This window comes from Rana temporaria, chromosome 4 (assembly GCF_905171775.1).
Source record: "Rana temporaria chromosome 4, aRanTem1.1, whole genome shotgun sequence".
In the NCBI taxonomy this organism is placed as follows: Eukaryota; Metazoa; Chordata; class Amphibia; order Anura; family Ranidae; genus Rana; species Rana temporaria.
The window spans coordinates 264203433-264222870 of NC_053492.1; the positions used below are offsets into that span (position 1 = coordinate 264203433).

General features: G+C 44.6%; 1 protein-coding gene across 3 annotated transcripts in view; it reads right to left on the minus strand.

The window, feature by feature from the left end:
* Positions 1-19438, minus strand: part of AK9 (adenylate kinase 9) — a 209406-nt gene that overhangs the window by 106036 nt on the left and 83932 nt on the right. For all 3 annotated transcript variants that reach the window (XM_040350222.1, XM_040350223.1, XM_040350221.1), the window contains exons 10-14: positions 19100-19201; positions 16958-17097; positions 16677-16857; positions 8467-8611; positions 301-390 (exon numbers count right to left, since the gene is read on the minus strand). In XM_040350222.1, the coding sequence (XP_040206156.1) occupies positions 301-390; positions 8467-8611; positions 16677-16857; positions 16958-17097; positions 19100-19201 (658 nt within the window). The remainder of the gene's footprint in view (positions 1-300; positions 391-8466; positions 8612-16676; positions 16858-16957; positions 17098-19099; positions 19202-19438) is intronic.

Genomic DNA, 19438 nt, shown 5'->3' on the forward strand with positions numbered 1-19438 from the left:
ACCGGCAGAAAACGAGAAATAAGCTTGCGCTCCAAATGCCGGAAGTAGCGGGAGTGTGCCTAGTTCTTCTGGAGTCTCTTCAGGCCTCACCCACATATTGAGTGATTGGGAGATCTTCATACGAAATCTTTTAAGCGTTTATGACCACTCTATAATTTGAGGGTCTTTGTTATCTGGTTAGCAGCTTGGCTTGATCATCTACTGTAGGTGCCGAGTGCCGTCTTCCATCACATTAAGCTAATGTATCTTTGTTGATAAATCTGTTAAAAAATCTTGATTATGCTTTTACAGAACATTTACCTTTTACACTATGCTCTTCATCTGTCCGAGCTGAGGAAATATCGTCTGCTCCTACTTCTATGTCTGTGTCTTTGGGAACCTCTGCCATTGCTATGATAGGAGTAATTAAATATCAAGTGTTATTTTATTAGTAGCAGCAGAATATTGTACCATGTTAGCCACTGGCTACTTCAATTGATTTGCCAGACTAATACATTCATAGTGGTGTTAACTTTTTTAAGGCCTGGTTTGTAAATTGTAATACGCAAATCGAATTATGTTTATTGTGAACCTTAGGTAACAAAAGATTCTAGAGAAAGTTTTTAAATTACTTTGCAATTGTAACGCGAGAACATTTACAAATACTGGCTGTAGTCTAGACATTATTAATATTACCTGGAGAAAATACATTATAACCTGGGCCATATTTTATAATTACCTAAAGTGTATCTGTTGCATGCAAAATATTAACAGCCTTTTTTGGACTAAACCAATATTCCTCACCTGGCAATTTTACTAGAATTAGCTAGAATGTGAGCTATTCATTTCCTCTCTCCAAAAGCAATCCTGCCTTGTGCTACATTTAATCACTTCAGCCCCAGAAGATTTGGCTGCCAAATGACAAAGCCACTTTAAGCGATTCGGCACTGCGTCGCTTTAACTGACAATTGCGCGGTCACGCGACGTGGCTCCCAAACAAAATTGACGTGCCATTTTGGGACTATGGTCATTTATACAGCGAACAATGCTAAAAAATGCACCGATTACTGTGTAAATGACACTGGCAGGGAAGGGGGTTATTCACTATGGGGCGAGGAAGGGGTCAAGTGTGTCCTAGGGAGTGATTCTAACTGTGTGGGGGCTGGGCAACATGTGACACGACACTGATCGCTGCTCCCGATGACAGGGAGCAGACAATCAGTGTCCTGTCACTAGGCAGAACAGGGAAATGCCTTGTTTACACAGGCATCATGCCGTTCTGCAGCTCTGTGACATGATCCCAGGACACCGGCAAGCGGTTAAATTGTTCCTTTCAAGTTGATTGGCTTCATACTCATACTACTACTTTTGTAGGGTTCATAAAAATAGGCATAACAATCTCTTGCAGTTTGCAGCGGGTGGATTAATAAAGAAAGTACGATTGATGAATCATCCTGCACAACACAATAGTCAGGGAACAAAGGCATAGAAATGACTAAACTTGTAAATCTAGACATTTTTAGTATATCAGTAAATTCAGTATACAGTATTATATATTTATCACAATTAGTAAATGCTTTGTTATAATGACAAGTTGTTTAATTAATTGAAATTAAAGGACCAGTCACAAAAACTATACTTAAACGGTGTGTGGTAAATACAAGTACATGTAATGATGGTGTTAAAGTAACAAAACAATATTCTTATACTTAATGACCCTGTAATCTCTTTGATCAAATTATTTCTTACCGTGTTTTATCCCTCTATATAAATGTCCTCCATGATCTCCCAAACCTTGTTTTTTACCCTCATTTCTGTTTGTTCAGAACACCTGGTGCATAACAGTTGCAGTTGTGTGCATTGCTCTACTATGCACACTACAAATCTCATAGTCCATAATCGTTAGTCCATCTCAGAAGCTACATTTGTTCTCCATTGTCCCACTGTATGTAGGAATGTAGCTATCCTCTAACAGGAGGCTGGATCACAGCACAAAAATTAGAGTTACTTACCGGTAACGTCTTTTCCAGTAGTCTTTCAGGATAGCCACAATGAGAGACAGGCTCCTCCCCTTCCTCTGGAAACACTGTGCCAGCCCATAAAGTCTTACTTCCCCTGCCGGACTTCAGTTTTTACAAGATCACCTCCGGCCAGTTGGAGACACAAGAACACATTAGTAACATACCATCAAAACTCATTACCATGCTGCGTTCTGGTCTTAAGACCTCCCAAATCTCAGGGAGGGTAATTAGGGCTGTCCTGAAAAGACTACTGGAAAAGACGTTACTGGTAAGTAACTCTAACTTTCCCCCTTTCGTCTTTCAGTACAGCCACAATGAAAGGATAAGTGAGCACTTACCAACTAGGGTGGGACTAAAGCTTGCAAAACCTTTCGACCAAAGGCTTGCTCACCTGCCGACACCAGGTCCACTCTGTAATGTTTCACGAAAGTGGAGTAGTTGGACCATGTCGCTGCCCTGCATATCTGTTCTGGCATTGCTCCAGCTTTTTCCGCCTTAGAATCTGCCAAAGCTATGGTAGAGTGTGCCTTTATCCCTGTAGGGATCTCCTTACCAGCTAGGGTATATGCCTGTCCAATGGTTGCTCTAAACCATCTGACAATAGTGCGTTGAGACAATGGGTAATTTTAAGCCAGAGATGGCTGTTACAGTTGTGGCCCGCAACTTAGAGCACTGGCTCAACAAGATCCAGGAGCACATTGAGGCCGGGTTGTCAGGATAAGTACTCACCGAGGCAGAGATGCCGAGGGCGGCTACCTTTGCAACTCTGCACACTTCACCCCCTGGAGGTAGAGACAGCGGCGAAGGGCACAAAGAGGCACGGGTTACCAGCAGTGGTTGGTGGGTTGATAGGAGATCACTTAACTGGTCAGTGGACACAGAAGAGAGTCGTGGCAGGTACTGGCAGTGGTTCAGGTACAGGCAAAGTTCAACTAGCTCTCAGTTACCTGAACTTTGCCTGTACCTGAACCACTGCCAGTACCTGCCACGACTCTCTTCTGTGTCCACTGACCAGTTATTCAGTGATCTCCTATCAACCCACCAACCACTGCTGGTAACCGGTGCCTCTTTGTGCCCTTCCCCGCTGTCTCCACCTCCAGGGGGTGAAGTGTGCAGAGTCGCAAAGGTAGCCGCCCTCGGCATCTCGGCCTCGTGAGTACTTATCCTGACAACTGGCCTCAATGTGCTCCTGGATCTTGTTGAGCCAGTGCTCTAAGTTGCGGGCCACAACTGTAACAGCCATCTCTGGCTTTAAATTACCCATTGTAGAGTCCCAAGTCTTTTTTAAGAAGGGAGTCTATCCTCTTATCCATCACATTAGCTAAGGCCCCCATGTCCTCGAACGCTAGGTCCGTGTTTCTGGAGACCTAGGAAAAGGCTGCGTCTCATTTGGGGGTCTTATTCCAAATAGACGCCGGGTCCTCTTAAAAAGGAAACCTTTTAAGGGACCTGGAAAAGAAGGGTTTCCTCTCGGGATCCTCCCATTCCTTTTTAACTGTGTAAACCAATACCTCATGTACTGGAAAGACTCTTGTTCCCCCAGACCCTGATACATTTGGTCATGGAGGGTTAAGGTCTTTTTGTCGGTCTGGATACCGAGGGTTGTATAAATTGCCCCCAAGAGGTCCTCTACCTCGTCCAGGGACAACTTATACCTGGAGGACTTGCCGGATTCCCCACCCTGGCTCTCCTCCTCTGAGCCCTGAGAATCTGAGGTAGCACTATCTGGCTGTGCCTGTTCAACGCCGGAAGGCCTGAAGCCTCCTCTGAGTAGTGGCAGGTTCGGCAGGTGCAGAGCCCTGAGCCAGCGGATGGGGTTGTATCCTGAGAGATGGGATTAGAAGGGAGTTGAAATCTTTCAAAAAGAGTCTTAAAGGATGAAAAGGTGGACGAGAGTTCCTTTACGGAAGCAGCTTGTCCTGACTGCCGCTCTGAATCTCTCTCTCTAACTAGGGTGTCTATACAGCCCCTGCAAAGGACTTTTTGCCCATGACTCCCCTAGAATATCCCTACAGGAGGCACGCTTCCTTTTGGAGGTATGGGACGACTTTGACTTCTCAGTCGCTTTCTGAAAAACATGCACAAAACAGGGCAGAAAAAAATCAGAAAAATGGGCAGACAGATACAACCCCGGGAGTGCACTGACCCTCTATCCTGCAGGGATCAGAGCCCCCCCGACCACCCAGGGGGAATGCCCCCTAATAGATAGGAACCGTGTATGGAGGGGCATTCCTAGGTAGAGAGGAACCCAGCCCAGGGTACTCTTACCTTAGGAAGGCTGGAGGTAGTGTCACTGGGTGTCGATTGAGCTTCTGCTTCCGACATTACCGCAGGTGGCTGCTGCTACGGAGTCTCACGCTGCCTGTGCACGTTCCCGACTCTCTCCAGCGTTTGCCTGGTCACCCATCAGCTCCGCGACCCGGAACCAGAAGTCGCGGGTCAAAGGGGAAACATCTGCCCTCCGTCGGAAATTACGTCACCCAGGCCGCTGGTTCCAAAAATGCGGCCTGTAAAAAAAAAACAAAAAAAAAAAACAGGGAGATCTAGGATGCCTCCCGGCTGCGGCGCTGTGGACGCGATAGGGGACCCCCTTAGCCTGCTTGATGCGCTCGACGAGGATGGGGTGGCTCCAGATGGTGGGTAAGTACCGCACCTATAGTACCCTAGAAGCCCCTGCTTCTTTCCAGGTCTAAAAATGGCCTCAGTCCCCTGACTGACCGGCCTGGTTCCAAGCACAGTGTCTCCCCTCTGGAGGAAACACTAACTGAAGTCCGGCAGGGGAAGTAAGAATTTATGGGCTGGCGCAGTGTTTCCAGAGGAAGGGGAGGAGCCTATGTCTCTCATTGTGGCTGTCCTGAAAGACGAAAGGGAAAAAATGAAAGCATTTCGAAATTTGGAGGCCAAGAGCAATAGAAGATACTTTTGTGAGGTCAAGTGTTACTAAACCTAGGACCTTGCATTCACTATATCTGGTCTCCCACAATACACAACATGGAAACGCAATAATTTTAGTACATATAAACAGCTAAATACCTTTCATCATCAGCAGTATATAGCAGTCTTGTGACATCTATCATTGTCCCACCGAGCGATGGTAAAGCTTGTAGGAGGAGCTTTCATTCTCCTCTGACTGTCCTACGAGGCTGCTTCACACTTGACTTTCTCTGGACTGCTAATAGGCCCTGTGCCGATCACATGCACCCTTACACGTAATTTAAAAAAAAACTCTAGCAATAGGAGGTAAGCAGGAGGTGGTAAATAAAACCTTGGACAGAAGGGTGGCTGTGGACATGGTATACCTGGACTTTGCAAAAGTAAGGTAAAAAGACTACAGTTTGGTGGTATTTTAGTTTGGTAGGCATGTTTTGGTTTCACCCCTGTTTTTTGTCTTTTCAGTGCTCTCATTTGCCAGACCAACCATAGATAGGGGCGGTTCTAGGTTGCCTTCTGCTCCCTGTCTATTAATTAGCACACCTGGGTTCCTCCTTTGGAGGCCTTAAAAATCATAGTTAGGACTGCAGTTACACAGAGTGCCGTGACCTGCAGCTTCCCAGACATTTGCAAATGACTGCAACTAAACCTTTGTTTTAATTACATACAGTTAGACAGATTTGGTTTGGTATTTTCGAGCCTGGCTATTATGGTAAGAATTTTTGTATTTTCCATATGTATATTTAATCGCATTTTGCTAATCGCATCTCATTTAAAGTCCCAACCTTCCATTTTTTTTAAACCCTTTTAGGGATGGAGGCCTGTGGTGGTGCAAACCACATGCCTCATATAAAGTCCCAACCCCACTTTTTCCTATAACAAAAAGACTACAGGCTTGGAAAGATCAATTTGTAAATGGATAGAAAACTGGCTAAGGCAGAATTCGGAGAGTAGTGGTTAATGATTCATAGTCTGAATGGTCTAAGGTTATCAGTGGTGTACCCAAAGGTTCAGTGCAGGGACCAGGCCCAGACTGGGACAAAAAAAATAGGCCTGGGCATTTTAGACTGAGCAGCCAATTTTTCCAGGGATCGGGGGGGGGGGGGGTTTGTCCGCACAGACCCCCCTTTACATCAGGGTCCGCACAGACCCCCCTTTACATCAGGGTCCGCACAGACCCCCCTTTAAATTTGTTTTATATATAAACTGGGAGGCAGGACAGAGGGGGAGCTTACTCACCCCAGGATGGAGGCTCAGAAGCAGTCTGCCTGCAGCTTTTATCTGGCGTTCCAAATCTTCCTTCACATCTCCCCGGGGAGACACACAGCTCAGCCAATCAGCCGCTAACATCACTAGTAGTTGCGCCGGAGCCCGGAGATGGCACAGGCATGGCTGCATAGCAGGTGGCGAGTGGCGGCTGCAACCTGTGTTAACCCTGTCCAGGCCACGGGCGCCACTCACCTCCCGCTGTGCGGCCTGATCATCAACAGGCCATGGAGCGGAGAGCCACGGGCCACCGGGCAAAAGCCTGGTTTGCCCAATGGCCAGTCTGGGCCTGGCTAGGACCCTTAATTTTTAATATCTTTAAAAAGGATATTGGGTCTGGGATTAAAAAACTACATTTTTTGTCATTGCAGATGACACCAAGATATGAAGTGGAATAACGTCCTTACAGGATGTCTCCAATTTACAAGCCAACCTCAATGTCCAATTGGGCAACCAAGTGGCAAATGAGGTTTAATGTTGATAAATGTAAAGTTATGCACTCGGTGGTTAAGAATATGAATGCATCATAGATACTAGGTGAGGGAACAACTGAGGGAATCAATGGTGGAGAAGCATCTGGGGGTTTTGGTAGATCATAAGCTCAATAATAGCTTCCAATGCCAAGGTGCAGTTTCCAAAAGCAAGAAAAGTCCTTTCTTGTAGTGAGAGGTATGGACTCCATAGAGATATAATTTTTCCTCCTGCAAAAAACATTAATTAGACCTCATCTGGAATATGCAGTTCAGTTTTGGGCACCAGTTCCCAAAAGAGAAGGCAACCAAACTATTAAGAGGCATGGAGGAGCTCAGCTATGAGGAAAGATTAGAGGAACTAAATCTATTACCTCTTGAGAAGAGGAGATTAAGGGGGGGATATAGTCAACATGTACAAATACATAGGTGGTCCAAATAGTAAACTTGGTTTTGAGTTATTCACTTTAAGGTCATCACAGAGGACAAGGGGGCACTCATTACGTCTAGAGAAAAAAAGATTTCATCTTGAAATAGAAATAGATATTTTTTCACAGTAAGAGCTGTGAAAATGAGAGTCCCTCTGGTTCTGATAAGCTCAGTCGATTGCTTTAAAAAATGCCTGGATTCTCTCCTAAAATGTACATATTATACCTGGGTACTAACATTTATAGGTAAAGTTGATCCAGAGAAAATCCAATTGCCTCTCGGGGGATCAGGAAATAATTTTTTCCCCTGCTGTAGCAAATTGGTTCATGCTTTGCTGTTTTTTTTTTGCCTTCCTCCGGATCAACTGTGGGCATGGGTTTGTGTATATAGGATTGTATTTTTATAAATTTTTTGGGATGAACTTGATGGACTTAACCCGACTATGTGATACACACCAAACTGAGTATGTGCAGATTGCCCCTAAGGCTCTGTACCATAAGCAGATGGATTGGGGACAATGCAAGCGGGAGAGGTTCAGAGAAGAAAGGATCAAACAGCCTTTTTAAACAATGCGGAGGATTATAACCCCTTAGGTTCCACAGCGAGTATAACAAGCATGCTTTACTGCATATACAGACCGATTTTGCTGTTGTGGGTTTAGCAACTCTTCAAGAATACATACTTGAATACAATGTTTGTTAACCAGTTCAGCTCTTTTGTGCATACTATGTACGTCCACAGAGTGAACTGTTAATCACAAGCTGAGGACTGCTGCTTAAGCCATCAGCTTGTGCTTGGTTTGTTCAGCTGGCTCCAGGCATTAAAGAGAAAGTGTTGCAATGGCTGTATAACCGCTGACCACTGTCACAGAGCAGGTGGCGCAGTGCCCCCCCTCCCACGCCTCCTGGGCTCTCCTGCTCCTACTGGGAGCCTGGGACCATAACCGCCAAATAATTTTTGTAAAAGTGGTCCTATAAGGATTAAAAACAATGATATCAGAGTAAATCAGCGGTCACCCAAGTGAACATAGCTTTCTTTAAACAAACAAACAGCGATCCATTTTGCAAGTCATTATTTATAAATATGCAAACTTACAGACTTCTTGGAAATGGATATTTAGGATATTTCTCCTACATTAAATATTCTTTCCATTATCATTTCCATACAGCCTAATATCTTTGTTCAAAAGATTTATCATCTGCGCTGGATTCGAAAGCGTCCGAGATTCTTGCTGTATATAGATGGTTCCGCTATACACTCTGGTATATAGAAAACTGAACACCTACAGATTCCGTGAAGAATAAATGTAAACCCCCCCTTCAGAAGCACAGTGGTGTCCTATAGATCGCAAGTCATTTCAATGCACATACCTTGTTCTTTAAGCAATTTCTCTTGCTGCAGCTTTAATTTAACAGCTTCTATAGCTTTTTCATTAGCTTCTTCATGGGCTTTTGCAAGAGCACTTTGTTTTGCTTCATCAGCATGTGGCAAGATCAGCACAGACATGTCAAAGACCTAGAAGATGTAGGTTTGGTTAAAAAAAAAAACAACAACCGTGGCCCGAACCCAATAGCCCTGGTTGCGCGCAAAGCGTGTAGTTCCTGTTGTACCCAAAACAGGGTTTTTATTTTATTTCTCTTTTTTTTTTTGAAGAACTTTTTGTAGAACTTTTTTTTAAGGGACTTTTTTTTACACATCTCGCCCTTCCCCCTATTTTTATTTTCATTTTTATTTAACCCCCCCCCCCCCCCCTAATTTTTTTTTGTTTTTTTGTTGTTTTTTTGTTTTTTTTTGTCCCTCACTAATTCCTACATTGACTCTTGGCTGGGTACCTTTAACGTTGAAATATGTTCCATGTTTTATTCTTTTTATGTCTTTTTGACCTGCAATTATGGTTTTAGTAGGTTGGGTTGGGGAGGCCATCCATGCCACCCAGTTGCGAGACTACTTCTCCTCTACGGAAGAGGGTACCCTTGCTCATGCGACTCTGGATGTTGCATCCGGTTGGGGCTACTCCCCATAATGTTGTAAATTATCTCAGGTTGCCTGTAAATAGTTTTACAGGCTTATGGTCTAATGTATGCTTTTTGTTCTTTTACCTATATTTCTTTTTCTCTTTTCCCTTTGGTCTCATCCTCCTCCCCCGAGTTCAGGCTCCGCGCTCCACCATGTCCACTTGGCCCTGGTCCCAGGTTGTACTGGAAATCTGTCTTTGTACTGCTTCCTGCTCGTGCTGGTTGACACAAGGTAAGAGTGCTCTGCCCCACCACGATGGCCGGTAGTTTTCCCACAGACTATTCAATAGTCACCCACAATGTACATGGTTTTAATTCCCCTATTAAAAGAACTAAGGCTTTTCAATTCTATCACAAACAGAAAGCTGATGTCCACTTATTACAGGAGACTCACTTTTCTAAAACGTCGGCTCCTAGGTACCTAAATGTGAAATATCCACAATTTTATTTGACGAGCGGACCCGCTAAGCGGGGTGGGGTGGCGATCTGCCTATCTAGGCGGACTCCCTTCACTCCCCTCACAGTGGTGAGAGATAAGGAAGGCAGATATGTAATGGCTGCTGGTCGCCTCCATGACCAGCTAGTCACCTTCATATCTTACTACGCCCCGAACACGGGACAGACTGAATTCTTTAGCAAAATGCTCAGAATATTAATGCCTAAGGTACTGGGACAGGTGATAATGGGGGGGGGGGGCAGTAATATCCCACTAGATAGAATGGACAAATCGGATCCAGCTAGACCGATCCTTAGAAGGCGGGAGGGTAATCCCACGGTAAAAGACTACACGCACTTTTCGCAGGTGCACCACACATATTCCCGGATAGATCACATTTTAGTGCGTACCCCTTTGCTGCCGTATATGACATCGGTTAAGATACTGTCGACCCCATGGTCAGATCATTCTCCGGTTAAATTGTCAGTGAAAGGACTGTGGTCTAAACCCGGCCCTTCTCCTTGGAGACTTAACGCTAGCCTACTAAAATGATCCCTTACTGTACGCTGAAATTGAAAAGGCACTACAAGAGTACTTCAGTAATAATAAAGCTTCGGATACTTCCCCTACCATTAATTGGGGTGCCCATAAGGTTACGGTGCGGGGTAAATTGATCCAATTGGCTGCTAGGGAAAAGAGGAATCGGGAGCAATCAATAAGACTATTGGAGGAAGATCTAGATCATCTGTTGGAGGGGCAGCGCAGAAACCCCCAGACTGACATTAGACGTAAGATAGATGACGCACGGCTGGCTCTTAATCTTAGTCTGACCACCCGAGCAGAAAAACATATTAGCTGGTCCAAGCATAGATTCTACACAATGGGAGATAAACCCACCACAATGTTAGCCAGGAAGCTAGTGCCCCGACAACACGCTGCCACGTTACCTAAACTACGACTACCCTCAGGTCACCCCACTCAGAATCCGGAATCCATTCTTGGGGAATTTCAGAAATTTTATGCAATACTTTATAGCTCTCCCGCTAGCTATGTGCCCTCAAAGGCGGATCAGTTTTTCCACGATGTGCAACTGCCCCGACTCACCCAGGCTCACACAGAACTTATGGAGGGGGAATTTACGGAGTCCGAAATTAAACTGGCCATAAAAACCATCCATCCATCTAAAGCACCTGGACCGGATGGCTTCACTGGCCATTACTATAGGAAATATAGCGAAATCCTAGCTCCACATTTGTGTTCCTATTTTAATGACTTAAGGAGGGGAAGTAATATTCCTGACCACGAAAACGTAGCGTATCTACACGTTATACCAAAACCGGGTCGGGATCACAGAGATTGCGCCAACTATCGCCCAATCTCCTTGATCAATACAGATCTTAAGTTATTGACGAAGGTGCTAGCATTCAGACTAAATACATTTTTCAGATTACATCCACCCTGACCAGGCGGGATTTGTCCCCAACCGTCAGGCATCAGATCAGACTCGCAGAGTCATAAATTTAATCTCGGCAGTTCAGTCGGACTGGGACTGTATGGGTCCTAGGCAGGGAATGCTGCTTTCGCTCGACATCCAGAAGGCGTTTGACTCTCTCTCGTGGGAATACCTTTTTGATGTATTGCACCGTTTCGGTTTCGGCGAGCGCTTTCTGGTACTCTTGCGAACGCTGTATCATTCTCCCTCAGCATTATTGAAATTGAGGGGCTACTCATCCCCACCGTTCGATATCAAAAGAGGAACACGGCAAGGCTGTCCGCTATCGCCGCTGCTATTTGTTTTAGCAATTGAGCCTTTGGCGATAAAAATCCGTTCGAGTCCCAATGTCAAGGGTATCGTTTGTGGGGAAGACGAGCACAAGTGCTTGTTCTTTGCAGATGACCTGCTATTGACATTGTCGTCGCCCATTACTTCCCTCCCTAACTTATACGCGATTTTGCATCCATTTTCAGAAATTTCAGGACGAATTAATCATGAGAAATCAAGAGCACTTAATATATCTTTACCGAAATCAACTCAGGAGACTCTTGAGCGCTCACACAGGTTCAAGTGGGACAGGGAAGCTCTTCCCTACCTCGGTATAAATTTGACCTCATCTGTCCAGACGTTGTATAGCCAGAATTACCCAGCCCTATTTAAACGCCTATCAGACGATTTGGCCAGGTGGCAGATTCATCCCCCTTCGTGGTTTGGCAGATTGCACTCCATAAAAATGAATGTACTACCCAAGGTTTTATACTTGTTTCGCACCTTGCCTGTGTCACTAGTTCGATCTGACCTCCACATATTCCAAAAGAAGATATTGCAATTCATCTGGGGAGATAAGAGGCCTAGGGTGAATAGGGGTACTATGTACACACCGAAGCAAAGGGGTGGCTTGGGACTGCCTGACCTTATGAAGTACTTTTACGCGGCCCAGTTGGCCCACCTTACGAGGTACCATTCCCAAAAGCCTGACGCAATATGGATGACTATGGAATCCTATGCCTGTCGACCTGATTTGATATGTCATATTATGTGGCTCCCTATGAGGGACAGGCCGGTCATACTGTGTCCGACACTGTCATTCTCATTGGAAATTTGGGACAGGCTCTCCAGGAATAGGACGTTTAAATCCCCTCACAATCCGTTAGCACCCTTGTTAAAGAACAGGGATTTCACCCCGGGCCTCTCTCCAGTAGGGTTTCACTGGTGGACAAATAAGGGTCTTCTACGAATTGCCGATCTTTGTGATCACAAAGGGATATTGTTGGAAAAAACGTTAGTTGAAAAATACCAAATGCCAGTGACTGAACGCTTTAGATATACGCAACTGTACCACTTTTTGCAAACTGTCGCCCGCAAAGGCGATCTAACTACTATGACTTCTATGGAATATTTATGTAGGCAATACGATAAAGTCAGGGGCCATATTTCTGCTATTTATTCTATCCTGTCATACTCCTCGAAAAAGTTGGGCTATATGCTCCAATGGGAGGAGGATTTGCAGGAAACGTTTGAGATTGACGAATGGCACAGGCTGTCGGAATCGGCGTCTCGATCGATCATGAATACTTCCATTATAGAAGCCAACTACAAGGTCCTGCTGAGGTGGTATATGGTCCCGGCTAGACTGGCCGCTTTCGTGCCAGGTGCCTCTCGGGAATGTTTCAGAGGTTGCGGACAGACGGGGTCCACATTCCATATGTGGTCGACCTGTCCTAGGGTCCGGAGATTCTGGATCAGGGTGTACAATTTCAACTACTCCCTGACCCAGATCAATTTAGTTAAAGCTGCTAAACATGCGCTCCTGGGGGGTAAGATACCTGACGCTTCAGGACCCCAGAGGAGACTGGTGGCATTCATATTCACCTCAGCAAAAATAACCATAGCGAGAAACTGGAAGTCCGCGGCCTTGCCATTTGATCAACTTAAATACAAATTGTCCTGGCTTATGTTGAATGAGCGGCTAACGGCACTCACGCAGGACAAGATGAAGCAGTTCCATAAAGTCTGGGATCCTTGGATCTGCTACTTAACTGGTGATCCTGGGTCAAGTGGTACTTAGGTATATCTTGTGGATTATTTAACGGTGCGCGGAGCCTCAACTCTCCCCATTCCCCTCTTCTTTCTCATCCCACTGTCTCCTTTCCTATTGTTCTCCGACGGGATTGAATCCCGCCTTTTTCTGCTTTACTACCTCCTTTTCACAAATCTGGAGTTTTGTTTACCATCGCCTAAATTGCCAATTGAATGATGTGGAGTTACATATGTTTTGGGTGGTCGTAACCCTCGTAGGCAATGGCACGATGTGATGGTGAACAGATTGTCAAATCATTGTCTAGAGAAGGAAGTGACGTTGATATGTACTACTTTTTGTCTGTGAAGAAAACTAATAAATACTATTGAAACATAAAAAACAAACAAAAAAACAAGGTATATATAATGAAGTTGCTGCATATGCAGACAACTTATTCTTCTACATGACGAAACCTATAATCACCCTTCCAAATCTCTTGAAGGAAATAAAATAAATTTGGCTAACTGTCAAACTACAAAATAAAACTAGAAAAATCAGAGGCTCTCAATGTTTTTTTTTTTCAAAGACGCTGATAATTATGATAAAACCCAATTTCTATTTAAATGAGCTCCTAAAGCCATCAAATACTTTGGAAACGATATCCTAGCAGACCTTACACATCTAATGGAATTACATTTTCTTCCATTACTTTAATCAGTCTGGAAGGATTCACAATGCTGAAAACAACCAACATTCACATGGTTTGGATGATGTAATATATTAACTTTCCATCATGGATAAGGTCACTTCACCTCCTACAGACACTACCAGTGTCACTGCCTACCTACCTTAACTGTTCGAGTTTCATAAATTTATGTGGATAAATGATTCCCCCAGACTCAGAAAAAATATCATATTATCACATGTACCGAGAGGCCGCAGGACCCTTTACAAGGCTCAGCACGACTCACGGGTTGGGTTAGTTAGGGGAGGGGATTGGGTACCTGGTTTTGTAAAACCAAAAGCCAGGTACCCACACCCACTGGGGATCGCCTAGGCAAGCCAAGTGCAAGTTAAACCCCCTACTGCCTGTAGCCTCTTGGGACATGTACAATGTCCCGGGAGGCTGCAGGACCCTTTACAGGGCTCAGAGCGGCTCACAACTGCAAAGTGGTAAACTGGCTATGAAGCTGCAAGGCATCAGTCGGCTTCCCACAGTTAACTAGCCTGAGTAAGCAGGCAAAAGGTGTGCACATGCTGCAGCAGGAATTAAACCCCCTGTTGCTTTTGGTGAGTGCTACCATGTGCCAATCGGGACCCATTCAAATAAATGGTCCACTCTGCAAGCGCCCTACAACTGCATGCTTCTGCAGGGTCCAAGGGGTTAAAGCAGGTGGTGAGAAAGCAACCCAACACTGCCTGATTTTACCCCTATTTTTCTGTACTGCACAAGGTTGCAGGGCACTTGCTAAGCAGCTTCATTCACTTGAATGGGTCATGCTTGGCAGGTGCTACACCCACCAACCATGACAGGGTGTATAACTCCTGCTGCGACATGTGTACACACTTGGCCACTGCAGCTAAAAGGGATGTGGTTGGGGCGGTAAAAAAAAAAAAAATTTGGTTTGAGATAGGCCGGTTTGAGATAGGCCGGTTTGAGATAGGCCGGTTTGAGATAGGCCGGTTTGAGATAGGCCGGTTTGAGATAGGCCGGTTTGAGATAGGCCGGTTTGAGATAGGCCGGTTTGAGATAGGCCGGTTTGAGATAGGCCGGTTTGAGATAGGCCGGTTTGAGATAGGCCGGTTTGAGATAGGCCGGTTTGAGATAGGCCGGTTTGAGATAGGCCGGTTTGAGATAGGCCGGTTTGAGATAGGCCGGTTTGAGATAGGCCGGTTTGAGATAGGCCGGTTTGAGATAGGCCGGTTTGAGATAGGCCGGTTTGAGATAGGCCGGTTTGAGATAGGCCGGTTTGAGATAGGCCGGTTTGAGATAGGCCGGTTTGAGATAGGCCGGTTTGAGATAGGCCGGTTTGAGATAGGCCGGTTTGAGATAGGCCGGTTTGAGATAGGCCGGTTTGAGATAGGCCGGTTTGAGATAGGCCGGTTTGAGATAGGCCGGTTTGAGATAGGCCGGTTTGAGATAGGCCGGTTTGAGATAGGCCGGTTTGAGATAGGCCGGTTTGAGATAGGCCGGTTTGAGATAGGCCGGTTTGAGATAGGCCGGTTTGAGATAGGCCGGTTTGAGATAGGCCGGTTTGAGATAGGCCGGTTTGAGATAGGCCGGTTTGAGATAGGCCGGTTTGAGATAGGCCGGTTTGAGATAGGCCGGTTTGAGATAGGCCGGTTTGAGATAGGCCGGTTTGAGATAGGCCGGTTTGAGATAGGCCGGTTTGAGATAGGCCGGTTTGAGATAGGCCGGTTTGAGATAGGCCGGTTTGAGATAGGCCCCCACCAAAAAAAAATTCAAATGTAAATGAACCCTTACTGTTCTGAGCCCCTTATAAAGATTCTTTCACACCGATGTCATGTCGTTTACCTGTACCACAGGTTCAGTACAGTGCATCTCTGAATTTCATGGGTTAGCTGTGCTTTGCTTCAGACTTCTATTATATTTTGCAAGTGTGTTGCACTTTCCAAAAGTGCACCAAAACTGCATTCAGGAGTTGTTTGCGCTTTCAGAAAGAGCACCAAACCCACAGGATATAATAGAAGTCTACGGCTAAGCGCAGCAAACCCATAGACAAGCTGCAGGTACACAGCACTAGCGGTGTGTTTACCACAGTGCATCATTGTGAAAGTAGCTCTATACCATTATGCTTGGTGTATTGCTTCACACTGACCTGAAGATATTTTTGCTGCTGCTGGAACCATTCTCGAGACCACTAGCCGGGATAAGAGATGGAGTGCAGTTAGTATCACTCTGCATAGGACAGGAGCTGCCAATACAGAGGAGGCATTGGCTTATCTTGCTCCCTACTACAGCTCCAACTTTACAAGTAGTCCCTCTGCATTGCACTCTGTTTATTGCACTGGAATGGCAGGTTAGGAAGCACAGACCACAATCTACCAGTCACCTGGCAACGATCTATATGTTGCTGATGCTGCCAATACCAGACACGTCGGCTGTCTCAAGGGTTTTTAAATTTCCACACAAGGAAGGCTTTTATCAAATAAGTACTGTAACATGTATTATATACATTGAATGTACATAACATTTCAGTTACTGGCACACCTTTGGGAAGAAAAAAAAATCCGGGTGGGGGATTCAGTACCCAGTTATGCAGGACCATTCACGCAGCGGCTTGCGCATGCACAGAGTGAAGCCGTCTGTGAGGCTGCTAGGAGTCACAGCCGGCTTTCCACACTAAACATGCCAGTGCTGAACCGGCCAGGGAGGGTACAGCACTGGATTCTTAGACAGGTTAGTAAATTTTTATTGAAAGTCAGTAGCTACAAATACTGACTTAATAAAAGGACGCTTACCTGTTACCGTTTGCCTTTTCATGCATGTCCTAAGTATGCCACAGATGAAAAGGAAGTGTTGCATAAGTCACTTTCTTTGCACTGTTTGCTAATGAAACTTTTTTTTTTATTTAAATATCATATGTACTCACCTTTCCTGAATATTTTTTGGCTAGTAAATTACAAATGGTGGTTTTCCCTGAAGACTTTGGCCCCATGACAGCAACTTTACAAGGAGGCAGAGGCATAGGAGGTAGGAGGAATGGACGAGGATTCTGCATGAACTTTTTAAGCGATTCCTCAGAGGATATTAGATACATTTTATCTAGAAAACTGAAATAAACAGATACAATAGAAATGTTGATGCAATAGAAATGTTGATGCAATAATAGAATATAAAGCAACATTGTAAACTTTTTAGGTTCCAACTCACCTAACAGCAAACTCCGGTAACCCTTTCTGTATATAGCCTTCTTTAAGAGCCACAGGACACAGTGTGCCCCATCTGCTTCTACGCCACCTATATCTTGGAGCGATTATATGGTAACCTGAAAGGGTCCGCAACAGCTCATCCTACAAATTAAAGCACGTTTTTTAGTTTATACTATGAAATTACGATCTCATGACCATGCAAGATGTCAGTTTTGCTTCTAATTTTATTTAATATGCCAAAAAAAATTGATAAGACAATAGCTCTATGGTCTTGTACACAAGGGCCAGAATCTCGTCAGGAAAAAATTTTGTTTTCCCCCCCCCCCCGAGATTCTTGGCAAGAATCTCTTGCCGCCCAAGTGTACACACAGACCTTCAAAGAACCGCTTTTGAAAGGCAAGAACGCGGCGACGTCAATGCATACGACGAGCATGCACACGTTACATTCCATACCGTCATCTTGCTTCACCCTACCTATGCCGTGGAAGCTACCACACATGCGTCAAAGTCATTTTGAGAATGCGCAGGTTTCCACGACGACAGGCAAGTATACACACTCTCGGGTTTCTCGTCGGGGAAAAAAGCCAACAAGAATCTAGACGAGAAAATAGAGAGCAGGATCTCTATTTTTCGCCTCGAGATTCTGGCCAGATTTCCCGATGAGAAACCTGAAAGCCTCGTACACGCGCTCGGTTTATATTCACTGTTAACATTGACTAAAGCCTCGTACACACACACACACACACACACGGTTTTCTCGGCAAGAACCAGCAAGAAAACTGCTGGCAGAGCAAAAAAAGACAAATAAAAAGTCAAAATGGCTGCTTTCATAGACGTTGACTTAGCCCGGTACTGAGGCTGCATGTGTGTCAGATGGCCGAATGAAGCCCGGCTGCTATCACCCATAGCTAGCGTGCGTTTAACCTTCCTTGACACACAGACCAAAGGGACCGGAAGTGACGTGACCAAGAGAGGAGAGTCTTGGTCAATTCCGCTCCCTTTGTAAGCAGCCATTTGTCTTATTTTTTAAATAAATGGGATTACACAATTCTGGTTCCTCTATATTTTCTCTGCATATTCCGTTATTGATCCCTGCGGGAGGAGGTGTAGCATACCTATACAGCATCCATCATTGTTAACAAGTATTATCTTGCCCAAGGGTATTTAGACCTGCTTTTTAATTAAAGAGGTCAACATTATCTGGTATGCAGAACCCACTTATAAGCACTTTGGGTGATCAACTGTTCAGCTGGTGAAGGCATTCCTGGTTTAATACACTCAGAAGCTTTACATACAGTACAGTATATTTTTGCTGCACAAGAAGTCACTTTCGCTAGGACTTTATTTGCACATTATTTGTGATTGGATAATTTGATTTTTTTTCAATCAAATACAGGTCTCATGTATTAGAGCATTTGTGTGATTTTATTCACTAAGAATTTCTGTGTGAAGGTCATATTTGTTATGCATTTTTCTTAATTCACATTTAATATACAACGTTAGAGCGCCCCTTCACCTTAAGTACTGTACATAGATATATACACACATAGATATATATATATATATATCTATCTACACACACATAATGTATATTATATATATATATATATATATATACACACACACACACACACACACACACACACACACACACATACATACATACATACATACATACATACATACATACATACACATATATCTTTGTAGTACCTCAGACTAAAGCCCATTGGTTGCCGCAAATCAGGCCCTGAAATCAGAAGGCCCTGCAGGGAATGTATTGCAAGCTGGAGGAAGCTACTCAATGCAGAGTGGCAGTGAGTCTTTGGCTCTGGAACACTGTGGCATGGCATCATGAGGTTCTCCACAGACATATAGCCTTCACAAAGATAAGTGCAACTGAACACCAGTGCCAGGTAGGGGTGAAAGCGTGCTTTCAAAATCCTACTCACCCCAATAATAAAAATCTATTCCTCCCGTTGACAACAATGGAGTACCATATATTAATCCCACCGACCACTGATAGAGACAATTATTACTCCCACTGGCCACCAACACAGGGGTGTTTATTTCCACTGATCTCTGATGCAGGAGACAATGAACTGACCCTTTGAGTAAAAAGTTGAAAGACCCTTGGACTTACACCATCAAGCCCTTCTATTGACTCCTCTTCTTCAGGGTTGTAGAGTTTCATCACCACAGCTCCATGACGCAAACCTAGATATTCCAGACGAGCCAACATAGACTGCAACATAAATTAGGAAAGAAAACATAATATGTAGGGAACAGGAAAGTTTTCACCAATCTGAAGCTAATCAACTCCTGTAGTCTCCTGAGGATTTGGTATCAGGCCAAAAGAAGCCATTCATGCTTTAGATACACTATTGAAAAGAATAGTAGCCAATCACTTATGTCACCATGTCAAACATTATTCCACATGGCAAGACATATTGATGGTTCCCACCTAGAAACTGCTTTTTCT